The sequence below is a fragment of the Schistocerca gregaria genome, chromosome 8 (genome assembly GCF_023897955.1).
Source record: "Schistocerca gregaria isolate iqSchGreg1 chromosome 8, iqSchGreg1.2, whole genome shotgun sequence".
Lineage (NCBI taxonomy): Eukaryota > Metazoa > Arthropoda > Insecta > Orthoptera > Acrididae > Schistocerca > Schistocerca gregaria.
The window spans coordinates 201,914,488-201,939,172 of NC_064927.1; the positions used below are offsets into that span (position 1 = coordinate 201,914,488).

Sequence of the window (24,685 nt, forward strand, 5' to 3'; positions counted from 1 at the left end):
TCACCGTAGATGAATTTTGGGCCAGTGCCTATAAGCAAGACCTGAAATGCCAGTCCATGGAATGGTGTCATCCAGGTTCCACAAATTTTGTTGCAACCGCTCCACTGTCAAGTTTACAATCATAGCCTATAAAGTTAGAAGAGTGATTTTGTGCCATTTTGTCCCACATGGTCAAACTGTTAAAGCACTGTACTTCTGTCGCACTTTCCTGCAATGACACTTACAAGCTATTCGGGAGAAACGTTGTAAACATCTACATGATGCATTGATTCTTCAGGATACTGTGAGAACCCATATGGCAGCATGTGTGTGGACTCTGCTTGTGTGATGGGGATGGGAGTTACTGGAGCATTCACCATGTTCAGGAGACTTATCACCTTGCAGTTATGACCTCATACCCAAACAAAGTCATTGCATGGAACGCACTTTCGAACATGTGAAGACATCGCCACAGTAGTGACTCGTGAGAGTTGACGATTTACTCACAGTGAAGCCAACTGCATTGGGTGTCTTTCACAGCACAGTGTGTGATGGATTCGTTGGGAGACTACTTCGAGGGACTCTAAGATATCACAGGTCCGTGTTCCTGCCATGCACTATTGAGTACAGTTGCAACTGTCAGTAAAACAAATTTGAAATGACAAACTTTATTTCATCTTTTTTCTAGTGATATATCTTTGTGGCTGTGTGTGTGTGTGTGTGTGTGTGTGTGTGTGTGTGTGTGTGTGTGTGTGTGTGTGTGTGTGTTTTCATCCATTCCCTAGATGTAATGTTCACATACGAACTAACTTTCCATTTGCATCTTTCAGTTTTCCAAATAAAAAAAGTTGCTATGACTTTTGCAATGACCCTTATAAATCCATTTGGGGAAAAGATTGTGATGAGATGCTCAGGAAAAATCACTGCTTAGACCCATTTGTCAATCCTGCTACACAGTTGTTCTGAAATTTCATAAAACACAGAGCTTGTACAGGAGTGCAGTCAGTTGTGGAAAAAAGAGAAAAGAAAAAAGGGCAATAATTCTGAGACTTTGCAGTAACCAGAGCACCAGCATTTACAAACACGAGTTAGGATCATTATTTGTCTCACATGAGGACCACCAAATTGTGCTTTAGAAAAGTCTTAATTTTCTTGTGCGATTTCGGATACCTAATTCCATAGTGGATTTAGTGCATCACTGATTCTGCTTGATGATAAGTAGAAGTTGTTCTGTCACTGTTCAGAGGTAGTGTATAGGTTTGGCACTTAAAGAGAAATGAATCACGTGTCACTGACCCATATACTATGCACATGCAGTCAGCCAGGATTGACTGAACAATTCTTAAACTGGAGCAGGTGTGAATTCTGGTCATCAATGCATTAGACTATGGCACTTCAAAATGTTAAGAGCCTTTAGAGATCTTGCTTTGAGGCTCTTTCAGTGTCATTATCATGACAGCTTAGATTCAAAAAGGAGGTACAGAAATTTCACCTTGAATATCACAAAAGTGAAGTAAATTAACTGAAGAGACAGAGATGGGTGGAGGGGTGGAGGAGAAGATTGGAGGGAGATCAATAGATGAAGTGGTAATTGCCAATATTTTCCCCATCTGATGATGGCCTATGAATCCAAAAGCTGGTTCATGGTCAAATAATTAATAATGAGAACTGAAAAAAATTAAGGACTTTCATTCAAGGGAAATATTTTGCCGTAATCCTTTAACCTGCAAATTTTAATATTTTTGCAACAGCAACCTTAATTCCTTATATTTTTGGTAACCACTGTGGTCTACTCCAATTTCTGGTGTTCATATTACAGCTTCAATCTGCTAAAATCTGACTCGGCCCAACACAATGACCACTGCAATATATCACCCAACAAATTCAAACCATGGATATAGTGGAACACTAACAAATCTTCTAAATATTATGACTAAATAAAATCCTGATTTTAGATACAAAGCCCACATATATTAGTGATAGATTATAATTTTGTACTACAATGAGCTCAAAATACCTGTGTATAAAACGTTAAGAGATAAATGGCAACTGATTATTTCCAACATGTGTAGTTTTTTTTCCATATGTATCGGAACTTTGCCATTATGTTTATTTCAACTTGAAATGCCTTGAGTATCACTCCTTCTCTCTTAACCAAATAAAACACCAAGATTTATGCCACCACTTTCTTTCAAAGGTAAAGTGAAAAACAGAAAAAAAAAAAGGAATGGCTAAACAAACAATGGAAAGTCTAGGTCGGAATATCAACAATGTAGGAAAAGACAGATTGTTGTTTACCGTGAAGCAACTTGACATGCCTTCTTTACAGTAAATGGCTAAACATTCATTAAAAAAATTCATAAACAGATTCTAACCAAACTTCTTCAAATAGCTCAATGTAAATACAAGTCTGAAACGATACCATGTGTTTTCTAGAAAATAATTAACTTGGGGTAATAATCTACCAACGGTTCCACTTATACAATCATCATAATGCTACGGTTTTTTGACAGCATTAGAAAGACACACTACCAGAATCAATATTTATAGTAGACAATACAAGAGTATGTGCACAATCTGAACAAACAAATCAAAAGTCTGCCCACGCTACAACTGATTATGTTCAAGCTGAAGTACACAATGAATTGTAATTTCAACTTACTTCTTTCTGTTGATGGTGACTGCCTTTCTTCTGTTTTGGGACAAATGGCAGGCTCTTCCTCAAATCATCGAGGTCAAATGCTGAAAAATACGTTGAGCGCCTATCTTCGGAATTGTTTGCAATTTCTGATGTCAAAGCAACATTTGCACCAGTATCCTTGCCAAGATTTTTCTCAGAGTCTTCTGATGAAACTGGTGAGGCAATGAGGTTTATATCACCATTATCTTTTTGCCCTGATGTAGGAACACACACAACTGGTTCACTTTTAGCATCCACAAAATCATCACTGGAGTCTGAAGACACATCAATCACATGACAAGAGGCATTATTACTGGATTCAAGCTCAAATGAATCCTTCAGATTACTTGATACTGCCAATTCAGAGTCCTCACTGTCTGAAATATTATTCACAAGATCAGTTTCGTTGCAAGAGGTATTATTATTTGAAACACTAAGTGAATCTTCCAAATTCTTTTGTACTTTCCTTTCACATGTCTCATTATCTGATATACAATTCTCACTGGTGGAACTTTTTGTTGAATTAAATATGTCATTATCATCAGAAGCATCAAGAAAGTCAGAGTCATCTATTGCGGTGGACAATGGATGCTCTGGCACACTTTCAGTCTTAGGACTTTGTGCCACCTTCCTGGGGATGCAAAAGATTCTGCTTCGGCACAGTGAGTTGGTTCTGATACTTGACTCCATAGTTGGTGAAGTACTGACAATATCATCATCACTTTCAGAGTCAGATACTTGAACAATCCTCCTGTAATTGGTAAATTTCTTCATTTTTTCCTGTAACATTCAGAGGAAAAGACTTAACATTTTTCAAAGCAAATCATACTTTCAAAATGTGCATTAATGTATCAGTGTACTAAAAGAATACTGAACTACTTGCACTTTAATTACTAAGTACATGCACTTTCAACTAGCAAGAATGTTGTAGCACTAACAACACACATTAGTGTTACTTACAGTCCAGAACAGCCTTATCTAACCACAACTTTCTGCCAGTTGCACAACTGGAACTAATTGTTCTCAATCACTGGCCTAGTAATACTAGGGAATGTGAAATATTTGAAGAATGCTGTCACATGTTGTGATGTAATATGAGGAAGACCCAAGTCCCATTTCAGGTGAGAGAAGCAGTGTAGTGAGCTTCAAAATACTCCCAACATTGTTACTGAGCTCTTTTTGTCACACAAATCAGCACATCATGAACACAAATTGCCTACCTCCACTCAATAATACTACATGCTTTGTGGTAGTCACAAATATTAACCTCGTCTCAGGTCAACAAAATCAACTCCCCCGCCTCTCTTTCTTGCCACTATGTTCCTCTCCTGTGGTAGAAAAATGTTCTACAAATAGTAATAATACACAAGTCACCATCAGCGAGGAAGGGGACTATGTTTCCAGCTCCTTTTAGTCTTCCTCAATATTCTCCTTCCTGAGAAGGGAACTAGCTGTTCCAAAAGTGAAGATAGTGTCATGCATTTTTCTGTATGTATCGGCAGAATTAAACATTTCACCTTCTAAAATTAAGTAGCGGCCAGCAGTGGTCTCTCAGTTTCAGTGTTCTAAAATGATTTTTTTTATTATTTTTTGTTGAATCAGTTTCATTAATATACAACTCACAAAGCACACTGAGCCATAGGCAATGAATACTATTTGAGAATTCAGCTGAAATAAACTACTGCATATAAGAAGACAACACAGCATATAGAAATATTTAGTTTAACTTATTTACTGCCCTTTAGCTTGCAACTAACACCCAGCTAACTCATATAAATAATATGTAATATATAAACAAATTGGGGTAACTATGTTCTTATATTCATCCAATCTTCAAGGACAATCACTGCAATATGCCTCCTAACAAACAAACACGTGACAATTTTTCTTCTAACACTTGTGGGACATTTCCCTTTCAGAGTGGACTACATCTCTTGAAAAACTGTTGCGACAAACTGACATAAGATCCGTACTGAATGCCAAACAATGGAGCACTGGTTTCCGCACTGGCAAATATTAAGACGCAAATTACAGGTAAACTGTTACATGAAATATTTGTACATACAAGCCTACTCTACATCTACATCTACATTTATACTCCACAAGTCACCCAACGGTGTGTGGCGGAGGGCACTTTACGTGCCACTGTCATTACCTCCCTTTTCTGTTCCAGTCGAGTAAGGTTCGCGGGAAGAACGATTGCCAGAAAGTCTCCGTGCGTGCTCGAATTCTCTCTAATTTTACATTCGTGATCTCCTCGGGAGGTATAAGTAGGGGGAAGCAATATATTCGATACCTCATCCAGAAATGCACTCTCTCGAAACCTGGACAGCAAGCTACACCGCGATGCAGAGCGCCTCTCTTGCAGAGTCTGCCAGTTGAGTTTGCTATCACGCTTACCAAATAACCCTGTGACGAAACGCGCATCTCTTCTTTGGATCTTCTCTATCTCCTCCATCAACCCGATCTGGTACGGATCCCACACTAATGAGCAATACTCAAGTATAGATCGAACGAATGTTTTGTAAGCCACCTTCTTTGTTGATGGACTACATTTTCTAAGGACTCTCCCAATGAATCTCAACCTGGTACCTGCCTTACCAACAATTAATTTTATATGATCATTCCACTTCAAATCGTTCCGTACGCATACTCCCAGATATTTTACAGAAGTAACTGCTTCCAGAGTTTGTTCCGCTATCATATAATCATACAATAAAGGATCCTTCTTTCTATGTATTCGCAATACATTACATTTGTCTATGTTAAGGGTCAGTTGTCACTCCCTGCACCAAGTGCCTATCCGCTGCAGATCTTCCTGCATTTCGCTACAATTTTCTAACGCTGCAACTTCTCTGTATACTACAGCATCATCCGTGAAAAGCCGCATGGAACTTCTGACACTATCTACTACGTCATTTATATATATTGTGAAAAGCAATGGTCCCATAACACTCCCCTGTGGCACACCAGAGGTTACTTTAACGTCTGTAGACATCTCTCCATTGATAGCAACATGCTGTGTTCTGTTTGCTAAAAACTCTTCAATCCAGCCACACAGCTGGTCTGATATTCCGTAGGCTCTTACTTTGTTTATCAGGCAACAGTGCGGAACTGTATCGAAAGCCTTCCAGAAGTCAAGGAAAATAGCATCTACCTGGGAGCCTGTATGTAATATTTTCTGGGTCTCATGAACAAATAAAGCGAGTTGGGTCTCATACAATTGCTGTTTCCGGAATCCATGTTGATTCCTACAGAGTAGATTCTGGGTTTCCAAAAACGACATGATACTCGAGCAAAAAACATGTTCTAAAATTCTACAACAGATCAACGTCAGAGATACAGGTCTATTGTTTTGCGCATTTGCTCGATGACCCTTCTTGAAGACTGGGGCTACCTGTGCTCTTTTCCAATCATTTGGAACCTTCCGTTCCTCTAGAGACTTGCGGTAAATGGCTGTTAGAAGGGGGCCAAGTTCTTTCGCGTACTCTGTGTAGAATCGAATTGGTATCCCATCAGGTCCAGTGGACTTTCCTCTGTTGAATGATTCCAGTTGCTTTTCTATTCCTTGGACACTTATTTCGATGTCAGCCAATTTTTCGTTTGTGCGAGGATTTAGAGAAGGAATTGCAGTGCGGTCTTCCTCTGTGAAACAGCTTTGGAAAAAGGTGTTTAGTATTTCAACTTTATGCGTATCATCCTCTGTTTCAATGCCATCATCATCCCAGAGTTTCTGGATATGCTGTTTCGATCCACTTACTCGTTTAACGTAAGACCACAACTTCCTAGGATTTTCTGTCAAGTCGGTACATACAATTTTACTTTCGAATTCACTTAACACTTCACGCGTAGCCCTTCTTACGCTAACTTTGACATCATTTAGCTTCTGTTTGTCTGAGAGGTTTTGGCTGCATTTAAACTTGGAGTGAAGCTCTCTTTGCTTTCGCAGTAGTTTCCTAACTTTGTTGTTGTACCACGGTGGGTTTTTCCAGTACCTCACAGTTTTATTCGGCACGTACCTGTCTAAAACGCATTTTACGATTGCCTTGAACTTTTTCCATAAACACTCAACATTGTCAGTGTCGGAACAGAAATTTTCATTTTGATCTGTTAGGTAGTCTGAAATCTGCCTTCTATTACTCTTGCTAAACAGATAAACCTTCCTCCTTTTTTTTATATTCCTATTAACTTCCATATTCATGGCTATATGATCACTGATTCCCTGTTCTGCACTTACAGAGTCGAAAAGTTCGGATCTGTTTGTTATCAGTAGGTCCCAGATGTTATCTCCACGAGTCGGTTCTCTGTTTAATTGCTCGAGGTAATTTTCGGATAGTGCACTCAGTATAATGTCATCGATGCTCTGTCCCTACCACACATCCTAAACATCTGACTGTCCCAGTCTATATCTGGTAAATTGAAATCTCCACCTAAGACTATAACATGCTGAGAAAATTTATGTGAAATGTATTCCAAATTTTCTCTCTTTTGTTCTGCCACTAATGCCGCTGAGTCGGGAGGTTGGTAAAAGGAGCCAATTATTAACCTAGCTCGTCTATTGAGTGTAACCTCCGCCCATAACTCCCAGTGAAGTTCTTAATTTAATTCATGAAGGGCCACCGACAGCATTCTACAGACTTTTATTAGATTTATGAGAGCGCCTTTTAATTCAGAAATGCAGCATACAGTTCCAGTAAACACAGTTGTAAAATGTAGATCACAAACACCATTAGAGTATCAGTTGGTTTGTGGGATTGAAGGAACCAGACTGCTACGGTCATCGGTCCCTTTTTCCAAAACTTAGAAACACCCAAACATAATAAAAACGAACAATGGAAAAGACGACAGATGACACAGGACAAGAAAGACTTAGACAGAGAGGAGACAAAACGAATAAAAATCACACAGAGTGTGACAGTGGTTGGCCGACCATACAGACAAAAAAGGAAAAGCCAACCACCAGGAAACACATTAAAAACTCAGTCTAAAATCGTAGGCCAAAGGCCAGACTCAACACAAAAAAACACAAACACTTAGATTAAGCGATAAAAGCCCCTGACCAAATAAAACGCAAAACTAAGCCTGCCATAGCAGTGTCATCTTTTAAAAGGGCAGGGAACATGTCAGGCGGTGCGAACATCAGCCTGAGCACAGCTAAAAGGGTACACTCCAACAAAATGTGAACCACCGTCAAAACGGATCCGCAATGACATAGAGGTGGGGCCTCTCGGCGCACTAAGTGGCCGTGCATCATCCATGTGTGCCCAATGTGCAGCCAGCAGAGGACAACAGACTCCTTGCGAGAGACCCGCAAGGAGGAGCGCCACACACTGGTAGCCTCCTTGATGGTCCAAAGTTAGTTTGATGAAAGCAGGGCGCGCCATTCAGTGTCCCAAAGCTTGAAAACTTTGCGGTGTATGACAGCTCGCAAATCAGTCTCAGGGAGGCCAATGTCCAGAGTTGGTTCACTGGTGGCCTGTTTGGCTAGGCAGTCAACATGTTCATTGTCCGAGATGCCGACATGACCAGGGGTCCACACAAAGACCACAGAGCGACCGCAACGGGCAAGAGTATGGAGGGACTCCTGGACAGCCATCACCAGACAAGACCGAGGGAAGCACTGGTCGTTAGCTCGTAAACTGCTCAGGGAGTCGCTACAGATAACGAAGGACACACCTGAGTAGTGCCAATATACTCTAGGGCACAAAAGATGGCAACCAGCTCAGCAGTGAAAACGCTGCAGGCAGCCGGCAATGAATGTTGTTTGTAGTGGTCCCCTAGAGTGATAGCATAACTGACACGACCAGCAAACATCGAACCATCAGTGTAAACAATGCCAGAGCCCTGATACATGGCAAGGATGGAAAGAAAGCGGTGGTGGAAGGCCTCCAGAGGGACTGAGTCCTTCAGGCCCTGTGCCAATTCGAGCCGAAGGCAAGGGCAGGGCACACACCATGGGGGTGGACACAGAGGGGCCCGGAAAGGAGGTGGAAGAGGGGAAAACCCCCAGAGAGAAGCTCTCTGACACGGACCACAATCGTACAACCCGAGCGTGGTCGATGTTCTGGGAGATGGACTACTGACTAAGGGAACGGAGCCGTTTAAAGATGATGAGGTTTTCTAATGAGGGATGCCGCTTGTGACACTGGAGCGCCCGCATGCGATCTTTAATCGCCTCGGCGATCACAGGTGACCACCAAGGCACAATCCTCCGCCAAGAGGAGCCAGAAGAACGGGGAATGGCAGATTCTGCGGCAGTAACAATGCCAGTGGTGAGCGAGTGAACCACCGCATCAATGGCTTCATGAGAAATAGGCGCAATGGCGGCAGTGGAGGAGAACAAGTCCCAGTCAGCCTAATTCAGAGCCCATCGGCTAGGGCGCCCAGAAGAGTGACGCTATGGCAGTGACAGAAAGATCGGAAAGTGGTCACTACCACACAAGTCTTCATGCACACTCCATTGGACAGATGGTAAGAGGCTACGGCTGCAGATCGAAGGGTCGATGGCGGAGTATGTGCCATGTGCCACACTGAAATATGTGAAGGCACCATCATTTAAAATGGAAAGGTCGAGCTGTGTCAATACATTCTCAATGGTTGTGCCTCGATCTGTTGTCACTGACCCACCCCACAGAGGGTTATGGGTGTTGAAGTCACCCAGTAACAGGAAAGGTGGTGGCAATTGGGCTATCAGAGCAGCCAGGACATGCTGTGGAACATGACCATCCGGTGGAAGATAATGACCGGAGATAGCCTGTGGCATCCACACCCGAACAGTGACTGCCTCTAAAGGTGTTTGTAGAGGGACAGACTCGCTGTGAAGGGAGTGAAGGACGTAGATGCAGACACCACCAGACACCCTTTCATAAGCTGCCTGGTTGCTATAACAACCTCAATAGCCATGGAGGGCAGGGATTCGCATTACCGGAAGCCAAGTTTCTTGTAGAGCAATACAGAGGAAAGGGTGAAGGCTGAGTTGTCAGAGCTCAGCTAGCTGGTGGAAGAAACCCCTGCAGTTCCACTGGAGCATGGTATTGGTCATGGCTGAGAAAGGCATGAAGGGACTGGGGAGGCAGTTTACGCCGCTGGGCCACTTGCTGCCACCAATTCAGTACCCGCGCAAGTGACATCCATTGCGTCTGAGGGACCGGCGAGATCCAGGTCTTCAGCAGACGCCAGAATCTCGACCTCATCCTCAGATGCTGAGCCGATAGAAAGCGGTGTGACGGGTGCCACTGCAATGTCGGGATTCTTGTGAACCATTTTCTTCTTCTGTTTCTCGCGCTGTGCCTTCGGTGGTTCTGGCTGGAAAGACTTCCCTGGGTCAGTCTCAGGGACGGACGACGACCGTGAGGCCCTACGACCAGCCACTTGCGGGTATCCGCTGTTCTGCTGGTCTGAACTTGCGAAGGGAGGTCCCCAAGGGACCCCTTCCCGGCGAGAGGAGCCAAAGAAGTCCTAAGCTTCTCTGCCTGGGAAGGGGGAACGGATGTCCCCGATGGTTGGGGGGGTGTTGTTCCTGAAGTAGATCGAGCAGGAGCAACCGGGAGTGAAGTGCCCCCCACCATAAAGGGGGCAGGTGTGGTCCTCTGGCTCTGACAGCTGACGGTATGTTGTGCAGCTTTGGGAACTGTAGGAGGAGTGACAGTGGCGCCATAAGAAGATGTCATGCATACTGGACGAAGCCGTTCAAATTTCCGCTTAGCCTCAGTGTAGGTCAGTCAATCTAGGATCTTGCATTCCATTATTTTCCGTTCTCTCTGTAGAATCTTACAGTCCAGTGAGCAAGGGGGACGGTGCTCTCCACAGTCAAGGGGGATGGTGCTCTCCACAGTTGACACAGGTGGGAGGCGGGGCACATGGAGTATTGGAGTATCAGGAACTTCCAACACTTGAAGCACCGCATCGGGGGAGGGATATATGGCTTGACATCACAACGGTAGAACATCACCTTGACCTTCTCAGGTAATGTGTCACCCTCGAAGGCCAAGATGAAGGCACCGGTGGCAACTTGGTGATCCCTCAGACACCGGTGGACGCACCGGACGAAATGGACACCTCGTCGCTCTAAGTTGGCACGCAATTCGTCATCGGACTTTAAAAGAAGATCTCTGTGGAAAATAATGCCCTGGACCATATTTAAGCTTTTATGAGGCGTGATAGTAACTGACACGTCCCCCAGCTTCTTACAAGCGAGCAAGGCTCATGACTGGGCAGAGGATGCTGTTTTTATCAAGGCTGAACCGCACCGCATTTTGGACAAGCCCTCGGCCTCCTCGAACTTGTCCTCTAAATGCTCGACAAAGAACTGAGGCTTCACGGATACAAAGGATTCCCCATCGGCTCTGGTACAGACGAGATATCGGGGCGAATACGTTTCACTGCCATCCATAGCCTTTCGTTCCTCCCATGGTGTGCCCAGGGAGGGGAACAATTTGGGGTCATACACGTTAGCTTTGAAGTGAGCCCTTGAACACTTAGAGACTGCTGGAGGCTGAGGCATCAGTAGAGCGATCCCTGTCAGGGGGCTACAACCAACAGGGTACAGGGCGGCCTCACCACAACGGAATTGCTACCGTGCTGGATTTTAGGTGACATGTAGTTCATGGTCGCCGTCAGTGCGTATCCATGCCAAAGAGATGGGGAGCGGGCAGGACTGCAATGCAACGACAAATAAGCTGGCGAAATGTCTGACCGCAAGATGGACACAATGCACCAAGTAAGGCGCCCTTCCCCAATCGCCTGGCTCTTTGGAAGAATTTTGAGATATGGAGGTCAAAACCGACAGGGGACCATCACGTAAGGCCGAAACTTTTGAGACTCCTTTTAGTCGGCTCTTACGACAGGCAGGAATACCGCGGGCCTATTCTTACCACCGGACCCGCAGGGGAATTAGAGTATCAAGTAGTGTGAAGCAGACATGCAGCATTTCATTATACACAATAGGGTCATTCCATGCCAAGTGGTCTAGAGGCTCGCACATAACCATCATGGATTTTGATGAAATTTTGTATGAACATTCACTCATGTTCTCAATGAACACTGGTAAAGTTTCAGTTTCAGAAATTCAATACTTGCAGAGATATAGTCACTTGTTTGAAACCATAGCACAGCTTCCAATAGTTCATCCTTGAATTTTCAGCAACTTTGAGATGAGATATCTCTGTAAGTATTTGCTTGAAAGAAACAAAACCTGGCCATCTTATACAAATTTTAGAGCTCTTTAAAGTAAAATATTAAGAAAAGGATTACTGAGAAATTTTCATATAGATAATTTGAAGCAAAGTTGGGCGAAAAAATAGCTGTTTAAAAAAAATGCCAAATTTAGTTTTTTATATCTCCAAAAGTAATTGTGGGATGTGCATGAAACTTTGCACACCATAACTCACCAACACAAGATCTTAGAGTATAAAATTTCATTCTCCTATTGCTTTCCATTATTTCACAAATCTAGGGTGAAGTTGACGATTTTTCAAAAAGTGCTAAAAATGGGTATTTTTAGTCAAATCTTTCAAAAACGTGTTTTCTCCAAACTCTTCTAAACTATGGTCATTAGAAAGAGCATATTCTAAACTATCTAGAAAAGTGGATTTGGTTTTGCAATGCAAGCATATAAGGCCCTAAAAAGTAGCATCATCAAAGAGGCGCACTGGAAGTTTGAATACATTTTTCTGGCGCTCAAATTATACCTGAAACCTTTTATTATGCCTAATAAATGTTTATTAGTGCCTTGAATAATTGAAATAAAAGATCTGGTAAATAAGCAATGAGACTGTCAGAAAAACTTGAAAACTATCTATGAGAAGTAGCCCTTCTGCTTTGATCGTAAGTGTTCATCTGCATAAAACTCTCCCCATTTGTGTGTGTGTGTGTGTGTGTGTGTGTGTGTGTGTGTGTGTGTGTGTGTGTGAGAGAGAGAGAGAGAGAGAGAGAGAGAGAGAGAGAGAGAGAGAGAGAGCAAGAGAGAGAGAGAGGAAGAGGATACACCATAAAGAATTCAATGAACAACAGCTTCATATTTTTTGTTCTACGTCTGTTTCAGGTTGAATTTGTTTCACTTTAAAATGATACCCGCACTCTCTGTGCAGAAATATTAATGGATACCAGGGGACATCATATGAACGGTGTGTATCTGCAAGATGTTGTAGTCCTTCTCTTCTTCCTTATACAATTATGTCACAGCCTGCGTTTTCATTGTCCACAATAATTATGGCAATTATCGTCTACCTGAGGTGCATTAAATCGACATGTGTGTTCTCCATGCAGTCTTATGTTGGCTCGAAGTATAACTTTATAGTCATCAGAATTCATTCAGTCTAGTGCTGTTTGGAATATGTGAATCAGTTGATTGTATTTCTGTAAGATCCTCTGTACATTTCAGACTACTTTTCGTTTAAATCCACTGATATTAGCAAATTGTTGATCAATTTCTGTTTCTTGATTTCTGATGAAATATACAGGGTGATTATAATTAAACTTTCAAAACGCTGCAGAAATAACACCACTAGTCAGACTGACATCAAATTGCAACGGAATATTATCGGAGAACGGGGAAGACGTATGGCACATGAAAAAAAAGAAAAAAAAATAGTGTGAAATTGATCAATAGATGGTGCTGTATGTGTCAGAACATGTAAATGAAAACACCCCGCATGCGCAAAGCCCACTGAAGCTGGTATAAACACACTGGGTACATGGCTCTTCCATCTTTCCGAATTGCCCGAACATTGGGCATAAAATCCTACGAAACATCCTTCTTTGCCATCCATTCAAAATTACCCATGTGCATGAGTTGCTTCCTGTTGACCTGCCGCCAAGAGAGACCATTGCTTTAGAATTTCTTGCTCACATGGAAGTAGACAATGATCGGCAGTAGAAGATTTTGTGGACAGATGAAGCCCACTTCCATCCGACAGGATATTTCATTACACAGAATTGTCGAATATGTCTAACAGAAAATCCACACGCAAATCAACCAGTACCACTTCATTCTGAAAGAGTCACTGTGTGGTGCGGGTTTATGGCATCATTTATCATAGGGCCATATTTTTTTGAAGAGATAGGTGCTTCCGGTTCTGTTACCTGTACAGTCAGTCACTAGTAAGTGCCACGAGTGTCTTTTGCACAGCCATGTCATTCCAGCTCTCCAACAGCTAGGATGTGTGGATGGGATCATTTTTATGCAAGATGACACACCTCCGAATACTGAAAATCCAGTTAAGCAGCTGCTGAAAGTGCCATTTCGGAAATGCTAGAATTATCAGCCGCTATTTACCTACAGCCTGGCCGTCCCGATCACCTGATCTTAATCCGTGTGACCAAACTACGAAGTCATCGGTCCCTTTTGCCTCATAAAACAAATCCACAAGCGTGAGAATAAAACAGACAAGACATGTAACACAAAACGGAAAAAAAGGAAAAGCCACAAGAACAAAAGAAAGGCAACGAACACTAAAAGGGACAAAGGAGGACAAGAAACCAACAGAAAGACACTAGAAACGGAAGAGAGTAAAACAAGGAAACAAATTACAGTGGCTGGCTGACCACAAGAATAAAAAGGAGAAGCCAGCCACTCTGCAACACAAATTAAAACCTCCACCCTAAAAACACTAGGGTGGAAGACACACAGGGACAAAGAACATGTGCTAAAACTCGGATTGAATGATAAAACCCACCCTCATGGATGAAACGTAAAACCAAATCAGCCAATGAGACGTTGTCTGCTAAAATCAATGACAATGAGTCCAGCTACCGAAGATGAAGTCGTGGGGCAGCCAAAGAAGAACAGAGCAGAAGAATATGGGCCTCTGTCAACTGGGCGCCGCACTGACACTCAGGCGGGTGTTCACGACGCAGGACGTAGCCGTGGGTTGGCCAGACATGGCCAATGCGGGGCCGGCAGAGAACCACGGAGTCCATTCAAGAGGCCCTCATTGAGAACTTCCAAACATTCGTGGTCTCCTTAATGACTCACAGTTTGTTGTACGTACTGAGATTTTGCCATGCCATCTCCCAAAGCTGAAATACCTTGGGGCGTAATAACGAACGCAGGTCAGTTGCGGGGATGCCCATATCCAGAAGTGGTTTCCGTGTAGCCTGTCAGCAAGTTCACTTCCTGGGATTCCGACGCGACCAGGTGTCCAGACGAACACCGCTGAACGACTGGACCATTCCAAGGCATAGATGGAATCCTGGATGGACACTACCAAAGGATGGCGAGGGTAGCATTGGTCCATAGTTTTCAGGCTGCTCAAGGAGTCAGTACATAAAAGAAAAGACTCCCCAGGGCACAAACGGAGATACTGAAGTGCACGACAAATGGCCACCAGCTCTACAGTGAATACACAGCATCCATCGGGCAAGGAAAGCTGTTAATATGGCAACCGTGAATGTAGGCAAAGCCAATGTGACCATCAGCCATCGATGTAAACCACTTAAGAGCTCCGGAACACGTCAAGAACCGAGAGGAAGTGGCAGTGGAGAGCCGGAGGGGTAACGGAGTCCGTGGGCCATGTGAAAGATCCAGACGTGCTGCGGCCAAGAGGTACACGATGGAAGCGTATTTGAACAGACCAGAAGTAGAGGTGGTGAAGGGAAGGACTCCAGTTCAGAAAGAAGGGACCGCATGTGAACCACAATTGTTAGGTCCAACCCAGGCCTCCGATGCGGGTGATGGACTGCCACAAGTGGGAAAAGGAGACAGTAATTCGGATGCACAGGAGAACTACAAATGTGTACTACATAACTGGCGAGCAGTTGTGCATATCTGATTTGCAATGGAGGGACCCCAGCCTCCACTAGTATGCTGGTCACCGGACTCGTCTTAAAAGCTCCTGTCACTAGTCGAACACTGCAGTGGTGCACAGGGTCGAGTAAATGCAATGCTGAGGGCACTGCCGAACCATAAACTGTACTCCCATAATCAGTTCAGGACTGGACAAGGGCTCTATAGAGCGATCTGCACCCCAATTTGTGCGGCTCAAGCAACGGAGGGCATTGAAGTGCTGACAGCACTTCTGTTTAAGCTGACGAAGATGAGGAACCCAAGTCAATCGAGCATCAAAAACTAGTCCTAAGAATCAATATGTCTCCACTACAGTCAGTAGATCATCATGATGATAATGTTCTGGGTCCGGACGAATTGTACGATGCTGACATAAGGACACACGACTTTGTGGCTGAAAACTGGAGGCCATGGGCTAGAGCCCAGGACTGCACCTTGTGAATGGCTCCCTGTAGGCGATGCTCAGCAACACCAGTACTGGAGCAGCAGTAAAAAATGAAGAAGTCATCTGCACACAGAGAAGGTGAGACAGAGGGCTCAACAGCTGCTGCTAGACCATTAATGGCCACTAAAAAAGGACACACACTATACAGAGCCCTGTTGGACTCCATTCTCCTAGATATGGATGGAACTATGATAGACACCAACTTAGACATGGAAAGTACTGAGCGACAGGAAGTTTTGGATAAAAATCGGGAGCGGGCCCTTGAGACTCCACTCATGCAATGTGGCAAGGATACGACGATGCCAGGTCATGTCGTATGCTTCACCCAAGTCAAAAAAAGACAGCAACCAGGTGTTGCCATCTGAACAAGGCTGTTCGGATGGCAGACACGAGGGACACAAGATTATCAGTGGTAGAGCAACCCTGGCATAAGCTGCTATGACTTGGAGCCAGTAGGCCATGTGAGTCCAAACCACTGGCATACCGTATGTTCCAGCAGCTTACAAAGAATGTTGGTGAGGCTGATGGGTCGATAGCTATCCACATCAAGCAGGATCTTACCGGGTTTGAGCAGCGAAATGATGGTGCTCTCCCGCCACTGCAATGGAAAGACACCATCGCACCAGATCTGGTTGAAGATGATGAGGAGATATCGCTTGTAGTCAGATGAGAGATGTTTAATCATCTGGCTGTGGATCTGATCAGGTCCAGGAGCTGTGTCGGGGCAATGTGCTACTGTTCCTGTAGTATCACTTATAGCCAAGGAAGTCAAGGAACGGGATCGCTGGGAACCAGGTTTCCTGGAGGGCAATGCAGAATGCAGGTTAAAGCTTAACTGTTGCCGTGGCTCAGCTAGGCAGTGGAAAAAACCGCTGCAATTCCACTTGAGGACGACGTCATCGTGAGACTGGGAAGGCATGAAACATTTAATGAGGTAGTTTACACCTCAGAGTCACCTGCTGCCACCGACTTATTGCGTGAGCAGTCTATATGCATTGTGTCAGAGGGTCTGGCAAGATGTTGGTCCTCAGCGGACACCAAAATCTCCACCCCATCCTTAGACGCAGAACTTGTAGGTAGCGGTGGTGTGGGCGCCACCGCAATTTCCTTGGTCTTAGGGGTTTTCGTTTTGGATTTCTCTCATTTCTCCTTGGGTTTCCCTGGCTGGGAGGACTTCACTGATTCAGTCTCTGGGACTTAGGATTAGTGTGACGCCCTACAACCAGCTGCTTTTGGGCTCTTCAGCCACAGGTGGGTGTCACCTTTCATAGTAGCAGAAACCTGGAAAGAGAGTGACCCAAGGGACCCCTTCTTAGCAAGAGAAGCCGAAGAAAGACTTACGCTTCTCCAGTTTAGAAGTGGGGATGGGCATCCCCCATGGTTGGGGGGTGTTGCTGGGTATAGGAGCAACAGGGGGTAAATGCCCCCCCACCATCGAGGGGGCAGGTGTAGTCTTCCGGCTCTGAGGGGGGGCTGGTGTTAGCAGAGCTGATGGTGCCACAACTGGTGTAGCAGTGGCGTAAGACGATGTCATACATACAGGATGCAGGTGTTCAAATTTCCTCTTAGACTCAGTGTAGGTCAGTCTGTCCAGGGTCCTGTACTCCATGATTTTCCTTTCTTTCTCGAGAATTCTGCAGTCTCGTGAGCAAGGTGAATGGTGCTCTCCACAGCTGACACAGATGGGAGGTGGGGAACATCGAGTATTGGGATGTGATGGGCGTCCACAATCTTGACATGTGACGCTGGAAATACAGCGAGAAGACATATGGCCGAACTTCCAGCACTACATTGGGGAAGGGATATAGGGATTTACATCATAGCGGCAGACCATCACCTTGATCTTCTCGGACAAGATAAAGGCACCGGTGGCAACCTGATTATCCCTTCGACCTTGGTGGACACTCCAGACAAAATGTACACCTCGCCGCTCTAAATTGGCATGCAGCTCATTGTCAGACTGCGAAAGAAGGTTCCTGTGAAATATGGTACCCTGGACCACATTTAAGTTCTTATGGGGTGTGATGGTTACAGAAACACCCCCAGCTTGTCACAAGTGAGTAGCACCCGTGACTGGCCCTCGATGCTGTATTGATCAAGACTGACCCAGATCTCATTTTGAACAAGCCCTCCAACTCCCCAAACTTGTCCTCTAAATTCTCAACAAAAAAATGAGGCTTCATCGTCATGAAAGAATTCCCACCGGCTCTCTAACATACAATATTCCGGGGCGAATAAGATCCGCTGCCATTCTTAGCCTAACGTTCCTCCCACAGTGTGGCCAGGTGGGGATGATTTGGGGTCATACTTCCGTGCACTGAATTGAGCTCATGAACGTTTAGAGACTGCTGGTGTTTCACCATCAGCAAGAGATGATGGACTATGCTTCATCACGTGTCAACCCCCCTGATGCCACCCACACCAACCAGGGGCCCTCCCCATGGGTACCACCCAGCCGCAGGAAAGGCAACTTGGCAGGATGGCCACTGCTGGGAGTCCTGATGCCCCAGGCAGATGGGCATCTACCCCTTGGCATACACGGGGAGTTAATGGCGCACGCATCAGCAGAGCAATCCCTGTGTGGTCAGATGGTCACAACCAACAAGGTACTTGGCAGTCCCACCAGGACTGGCTACCATGCTGGACATCATGTGCAACGAAGTCCGTGTTTATCGTCGACGAATAAAGCGACACTGCATGGTGGAAAATGCACCTAGGAAGGCTTCCTCGCCCAAGAGATGGAGAATGAGCAACACGACGACGAGAAAGTGAGCTAAAGATTTCAATGCACGAAGGACGCAGTAAGGCGCCCTTCCCCATTTGGGGACAGGCTTGAGCTCAGGAAAGTCTCAAACACCACACCGGCAGCTTGCTAGGAATAATCTGAGCATGTTTCAATGCACAAGGTGGCGTAAGATGCTACTGATGGTTACTCAACAGCAGATTTACATTTCACGGATGTGCAAAGCTATCCACTTTCAGACACACTGTCCTAATTTTGGTTAGGGTTTTGTTTTCATTTCAGAGTGATGATATTTTTTCAGTCTCATAAGGCTTATTCTTTCAATGCAAGTTCCCCTGAAATCTAAGTCCACACCCATTTACAGATAACTCCAGCTGGCAAAAAACTCTTTTAAGCAGGTTATGTGTGGGACACACATTCCTTTAATGTCTCCCAAATGAAGTTATTGGTTTGGTGCGTAATCTTTAGTCCTCCTTTGTGGGAAATTTGCAAACTCCATGAAGTAGTTTATTTGCTGATATGATTCAGTCAGACATTGTAATTATCAATAGCCATACCCCAACCAAATATAAAAAGTACAAGGAAAAGGAAGAGTTCTATGACGAACTACAACAAACAACTTAGAGCACACCAACTAGAGTCATCAAGATAGTCATGGGAAATTGTAATGGAAATGGAAGACAAGAAGAATTCTGCATACCAGTTATAGGAAGATACAGTTTGCATGATGAGACCAATGACAACGGTCAGAGGATGATCAACTTTGCTATCTCAAAGAATCTGAGAGTAGGTTCAACTTACTTCTAATACAGGAGAACATATGAGGGAACCTTGTGTTCACTTGATGGAAGAACCATCAACCAGATAGATCACACCTTTGTGGACCAGTACAGTAAGCACATAGTTATGGACACCAGCTCATATAAAGGCACCAATCTGGATCAGACCACTTCCTCATTTTGTGTAGACTTAAAATGATGTTCACCTACACATATAAGAAAGAGACAGTACAACCTGTTTTGAATGTTGAGAAGCCATGCGAAAGTGCAAATAGGCCTACAGAATATTATGCTATGGAAATCAAAACTAGTTTGTGGCCCTAGAATATCTGGAAGCAAGAGAGAACATTGAGGAAAAGTGGAAGGAGATAAAGTCCACATAAGCATAACTGAAGATACATTGGGAAGAAAGGAGAGAATGAAAAAGAGAAAATAGTTTAACAAGACATGCCAGAAGACTACAGAAAACAGAAGGAAAATGAGGGGTAAGTGGCTGGCAGACAGGGAGAATGAGCAGAAAAGGAACATTTTCTCAACATCAGAAAGGAGATGAAGCAAATCCTGAGAACTGAGATGAGGATATATCTAACCAGTTTACTAGAACAAGAGGAGAGCCAAAACAAGAATCCATGACAATTTTCCCAGGGCATCAAAATTCTGAAAAGTGAATTTCAGAGCCCAGTCTTTTTTATTAGAGATTAAAACAGCAACTTGGGCATGACAAAGAAAGAACAGTAGAAAATGGAGAAAATATTTCTCAAAACTCTTGGATCATCCTGACCCAGAGCAGATGCTACCTGAAGACACCACGGAGGAAGGAAAAGATGAATGGGAAGTGACTGAAGAAAATGTGAAGATTGTAATCAAAAGACTCAAAAATAACAATGCCCCAGTGGAGGATATCATAACAGGAGAATTAATCAAAGAGGTAGGTGACAGCTGGCACGTAAGAGATATATAAACTAGGCCTAATCCTGTTGATATGGTAGAGTGACAGATGGCCTGAAGACTGAAAATTGGCCATAATACATCAGATATAGGCCTACAAGAAAGGAATGGGGTTATTGACAAAATAATGTAAATGTATTAAAAACAAAGATTCCAAGACTTACCAAGCGGGAAAACGCCGGCAGACAGGCACAAGAACAAAACACAAAAACACACACACAGAATTACTAGCTTTCGCAATCGATGGTTGCTTCTTCAGGAAGGAGAGGGAAAGACAAAAGGATGTGGGTTTTAAGGGAGAGGGTAAGGAGTCATTCCAATCCCGGGAGCGGAAAGACTTCCCTTAGGGGGGAAAAAAAAGGACAGGTGTACACTCGCGCGCACACACACACACATGCACACATATCCATCCGCACATACACAGACACAAGCAGACACATTGTGAAAAATATGTCTGCTTGTGTCTGTGTATGTGCGGATGGATATGTGTGCGTGTGCGTGTGCGTGTGTGTGTGTGTGTGTGTGTGTGTGTGTGTGTGTGTGTGCGCGCGCGAGTGTACACCTGTCCTTTTTTTCCCCCTAAGGGAAGTCTTTCCGCTCCCGGGATTGGAATGACTCCTTACCCTCTCCCTTAAAACCCACATCCTTTCGTCTTTCCCTCTCCTTCCTGAAGAAGCAACCATCGGTTGCGAAAGCTAGTAATTCTGTGTGTGTGTTTGTGTGTTTTGTTCTTGTGCCTGTCTGCCGGCGTTTTCCCGCTTGGTAAGTCTTGGAATCTTTGTTTTTAATATATTTTTCCCATGTGGAAGTTTCTTTCTATTTCATTTAAATAATGTAAATGGATGGATAAAAACTCTACTCACCAAGTGGCAGCAGGAGAACATACAAACAGAAAGGTTTAACTGTTACAAGGTTTCGGAGCCAGTGGCTCCTCCTCCTGGTTGAAGAGTTGAAGGGAAAGGACAAGTGGTGAAGGAAATGAACTAGAGAATGAGGTACAGTTCTGAAAAGTGATCCAGAAGCCTGATACTGTCAGTCATTATCCTCAGAAAATTACAACCATTTATAGAGAACAACATACAGAAATACCAGGCTGGCTTTCGATCCAACTGATCGCATTTTCACCCAAAGAGAATTGTTTGAAAACACTGCAACATGACAGGTATATCTATAATCTACTCATTAGTCTTCAATGTGCATACAACATCATCCACAGGAATAGCCTAGCTATATAGTGCACAATGTGGCTTCAGAACTATGAGAAACTATTGAGAATAGCGCAAACTTCTACGGATGGATCAAGGACGGCAGTTCGTTTTCGAGGGGTCACATTAGAAATGTTCGAGACTGTGACAGGTCGTCAACAATAGGATACTCTCATGTGTGTTCTATTCAATGTCACCTTTCAGAAAGCATTAAATGAATGTAGGTAACAGGGAAGGACTGAAGTGCAGAGAAACGGTAATTTCAATTTTCTTGCATATGCAAATGACATAGTACTGCTAAAGGAATTAAACCACGAGTTGAAAGAAATGTACCAGAAAATGGGCAAATATGTACAGAAGGTTGGGCTAAAAGTAAATCAAGACAGAACAGAGTTCACACAATTAGGAAGAAGACAAGAGTAGCAAGGCTTTCTTGAAACACATGGCATGAGGTTCAAGAGAGTTCACAACTTCAAATACTAGTGACCCTGGTTTACCAACAACAGAACACAGCAATGGACGTCAGGAAAAGAATGGAAGTGGGAATGAAATAGAGGTATTGCCTCAAGAAAATGCTAAGCTCAAAATCAGTATGAGCAAGCACTAAAATGAGAATATACAACACAGCGATATGCCAAGGTTCAGAAACCTGGGGCATGACTAAATGACAAAATAAAATACTATTAATATTTAAAAGAAGAGATTGGGACTGATTTTACATAAAGGAGAATGGAGGAGGAAGAGGAAAATCAAGGAAATCTAACTCTTGAAGCAACAACTAACAGTCCTACAAAAGCTGAAGAGCAAAACAATCTAATGGTGGGCCATGTAACATGTATACAAGAAAGACAGGTGCAGAATGCACTCAAAGGGAAACCAAACAGCAGACACCCATAAGATGAAGGCAGTGCTGGATGGATGACCTGTCAGCCCAGGGAACTGAAAAACCCAGAGGAAATGAGAACAAAGCAGAAAGGAATGGAGGCAGTTTGTGGAAGCAGAGTGTGGCCTGCCAGTATTACTTCAAGAATGGGAGGGGGCCTGGGAGCATAAAGTTCCTGATGATCGTACCTCATGTTAATGTCCTAAATTAAATTAAAAACCTCTTCTCAGTATCCCAAGATGTGAGGGCTTGTGAAATTGTTGAATGCAACCTCTTTGTTTATTGTGGACTTTAAGTTATTCACACACACACACACACACACACACACACACACACACACACACTAGTCACCTACACTCAAGAGATACACTTAAAAGTCAAAATTCTCAGGCAATGCAAAGATAGGGGTCATTGTGCATGGAGGACCACTTATATTTACATGTATGTAGAATGTATGGCGATATCAGTACATTCTTTGAACTACAACTGTGACGTGTGCGTGTGTGTGTGTGTGTGTGTGACTGTGTAAGGGGGGGGGGGGGGGCATTGTTTACTGTGTGTAGTTCGTTATTAGAATCATGTTTGTTACCAATACTGAATTTGGCATCTTTAGATAATTTCTTGGATTGTATGGTTTGCTTTAGACCTTCCCATTGAAGGAGCAACCAATGCATCACAAGACAATGGACTATGCAAAGGTACATTACATTGCTCCCAATAGCAGGTGTGGGGAACAGCAAGAGTAGATTGTTGGCTTTACTGACCACAACTTTCTGTCCCCAATTTCTCACCATAAGTCCCTCCCACTGACATATGATTGTGCTCCTTAAGAGAGAGGTTATGTAGTATATTGCTCTTATGTCTACAAATGTAATTACTGACATAAACATTGTGTTACAAATACGTCCAATGAAGCTCAAGCACTACAGGCGACTAAAGCAAATCTTAAAAGGTGGCTATGTGATTATAAATCACTTAACGTGTGCAAATTTACCAACAAACATGAGAATTTTTCCCATCATTATTTCATTAAACACAACCGTAAACAGTTGTTTATAAGTTGGCAAGAACTGAAAGACAGCAAAACGTAAGTGAAAGCAATTTGAGTAGATCAGAATCTTATTAGGAGGCTAACTCACAAATCCAATAGTCAGAATACACGAATAAAAGACGTCTAGGTCGGCAAAGCGACAGCTTAACAGCACGATGATGTTGACACTATGGTCGACGGATAATACAGTGAAACCAGACATATCATAATTGTCGAATTAAATAAACACGACCAATTAATTTGAAAGCAGCTCACACCCTGAAACTGTCATACGGCAAAATAGTTACTTAGTTGTCAGACATATTGTTGTAAAGTCAATATGTTCCACATAAAAGTCGAGGTTAAAAGACACAATAAAATTCAACGCTGGTCTTCAAATTTTCCTTGGTATTCTGCGGAAACCAAATCAGCTGAACGCTAGAATGCCGTAAGTTGACTGCTCTTTTGCTTTCGGGGCAGGGCAGTGACATACGAGGCCAACACACAATTCTTATCATCATCTTAATACAAGAATATATGTCGCTAAACAAAAAAAGTTGACTCACAACATATGCCAAATAAGCTTTTCTTCGCACAAAAGAATTCTGCCACACTCAATTCAAATTCAAACAGTGCCAAACAGAACCACAGACGAGATACACACAATGCCAAAGATGTTAATTGTTTTGTTTATTATGATCGACTCTCAATTGGGGTAACGAAACAGATGGGAGGTCAAAGTCAAGATTTCTTGGGAAGAAATATTTACGGTAGGTTTGGACGCCCGTTTTCACCGGAATTTTTTAAAAAAATTTTATCGTGCTAAGCCGTTCTACTGTAGTGGATGTTTTGCTTCTAGATTTCCCTGGTCTTCATTTTTGTTAAGACATTCACACTGTCGATCACTACTGGTTACGTCAAGGCATTCCACAATTTCAAATTCACACAGGGAGACAACGGACCTACACGTCACGTCACGATTTGTCGGGAAGACAGTTTTAGAGGTATCGTAGTCTGATAAAATCGGAAGTTAATCATTTACGCCGCGCTCAGTCCCGGCCGTCTGTATTAGAGGCGGCCGTGGCACAGTGTTGTTACAGCAGTGAATTTCATGTTTTTATTTCTTCTTAACCTTCCCTCTTGTTCTTTATATTTCTCCTTAATGTTTATTTTTCTTATTTTGCTTTGCTTTTGAGCCATTTTGCAAAT

The 24,685-nt window shown here is 43.5% G+C and overlaps 1 protein-coding gene across 1 annotated transcript in view; it reads right to left on the reverse strand.

Moving 5' to 3' along the window:
* The window catches only part of LOC126283995 (transcription termination factor 2), a 237,771-nt gene extending 213,600 nt beyond the window's left edge, over positions 1-24,171 (reverse strand). The window contains exons 1-2 of the mRNA XM_049982531.1: positions 24,043-24,171; positions 2,642-3,439 (exon numbers count right to left, since the gene is read on the reverse strand). Of these exons, the coding sequence (XP_049838488.1) occupies positions 2,642-3,433 (792 nt within the window). The 5' untranslated portion in view covers positions 3,434-3,439; positions 24,043-24,171. The remainder of the gene's footprint in view (positions 1-2,641; positions 3,440-24,042) is intronic.
* Between the last annotated feature and the right edge of the window lie 514 nt (positions 24,172-24,685).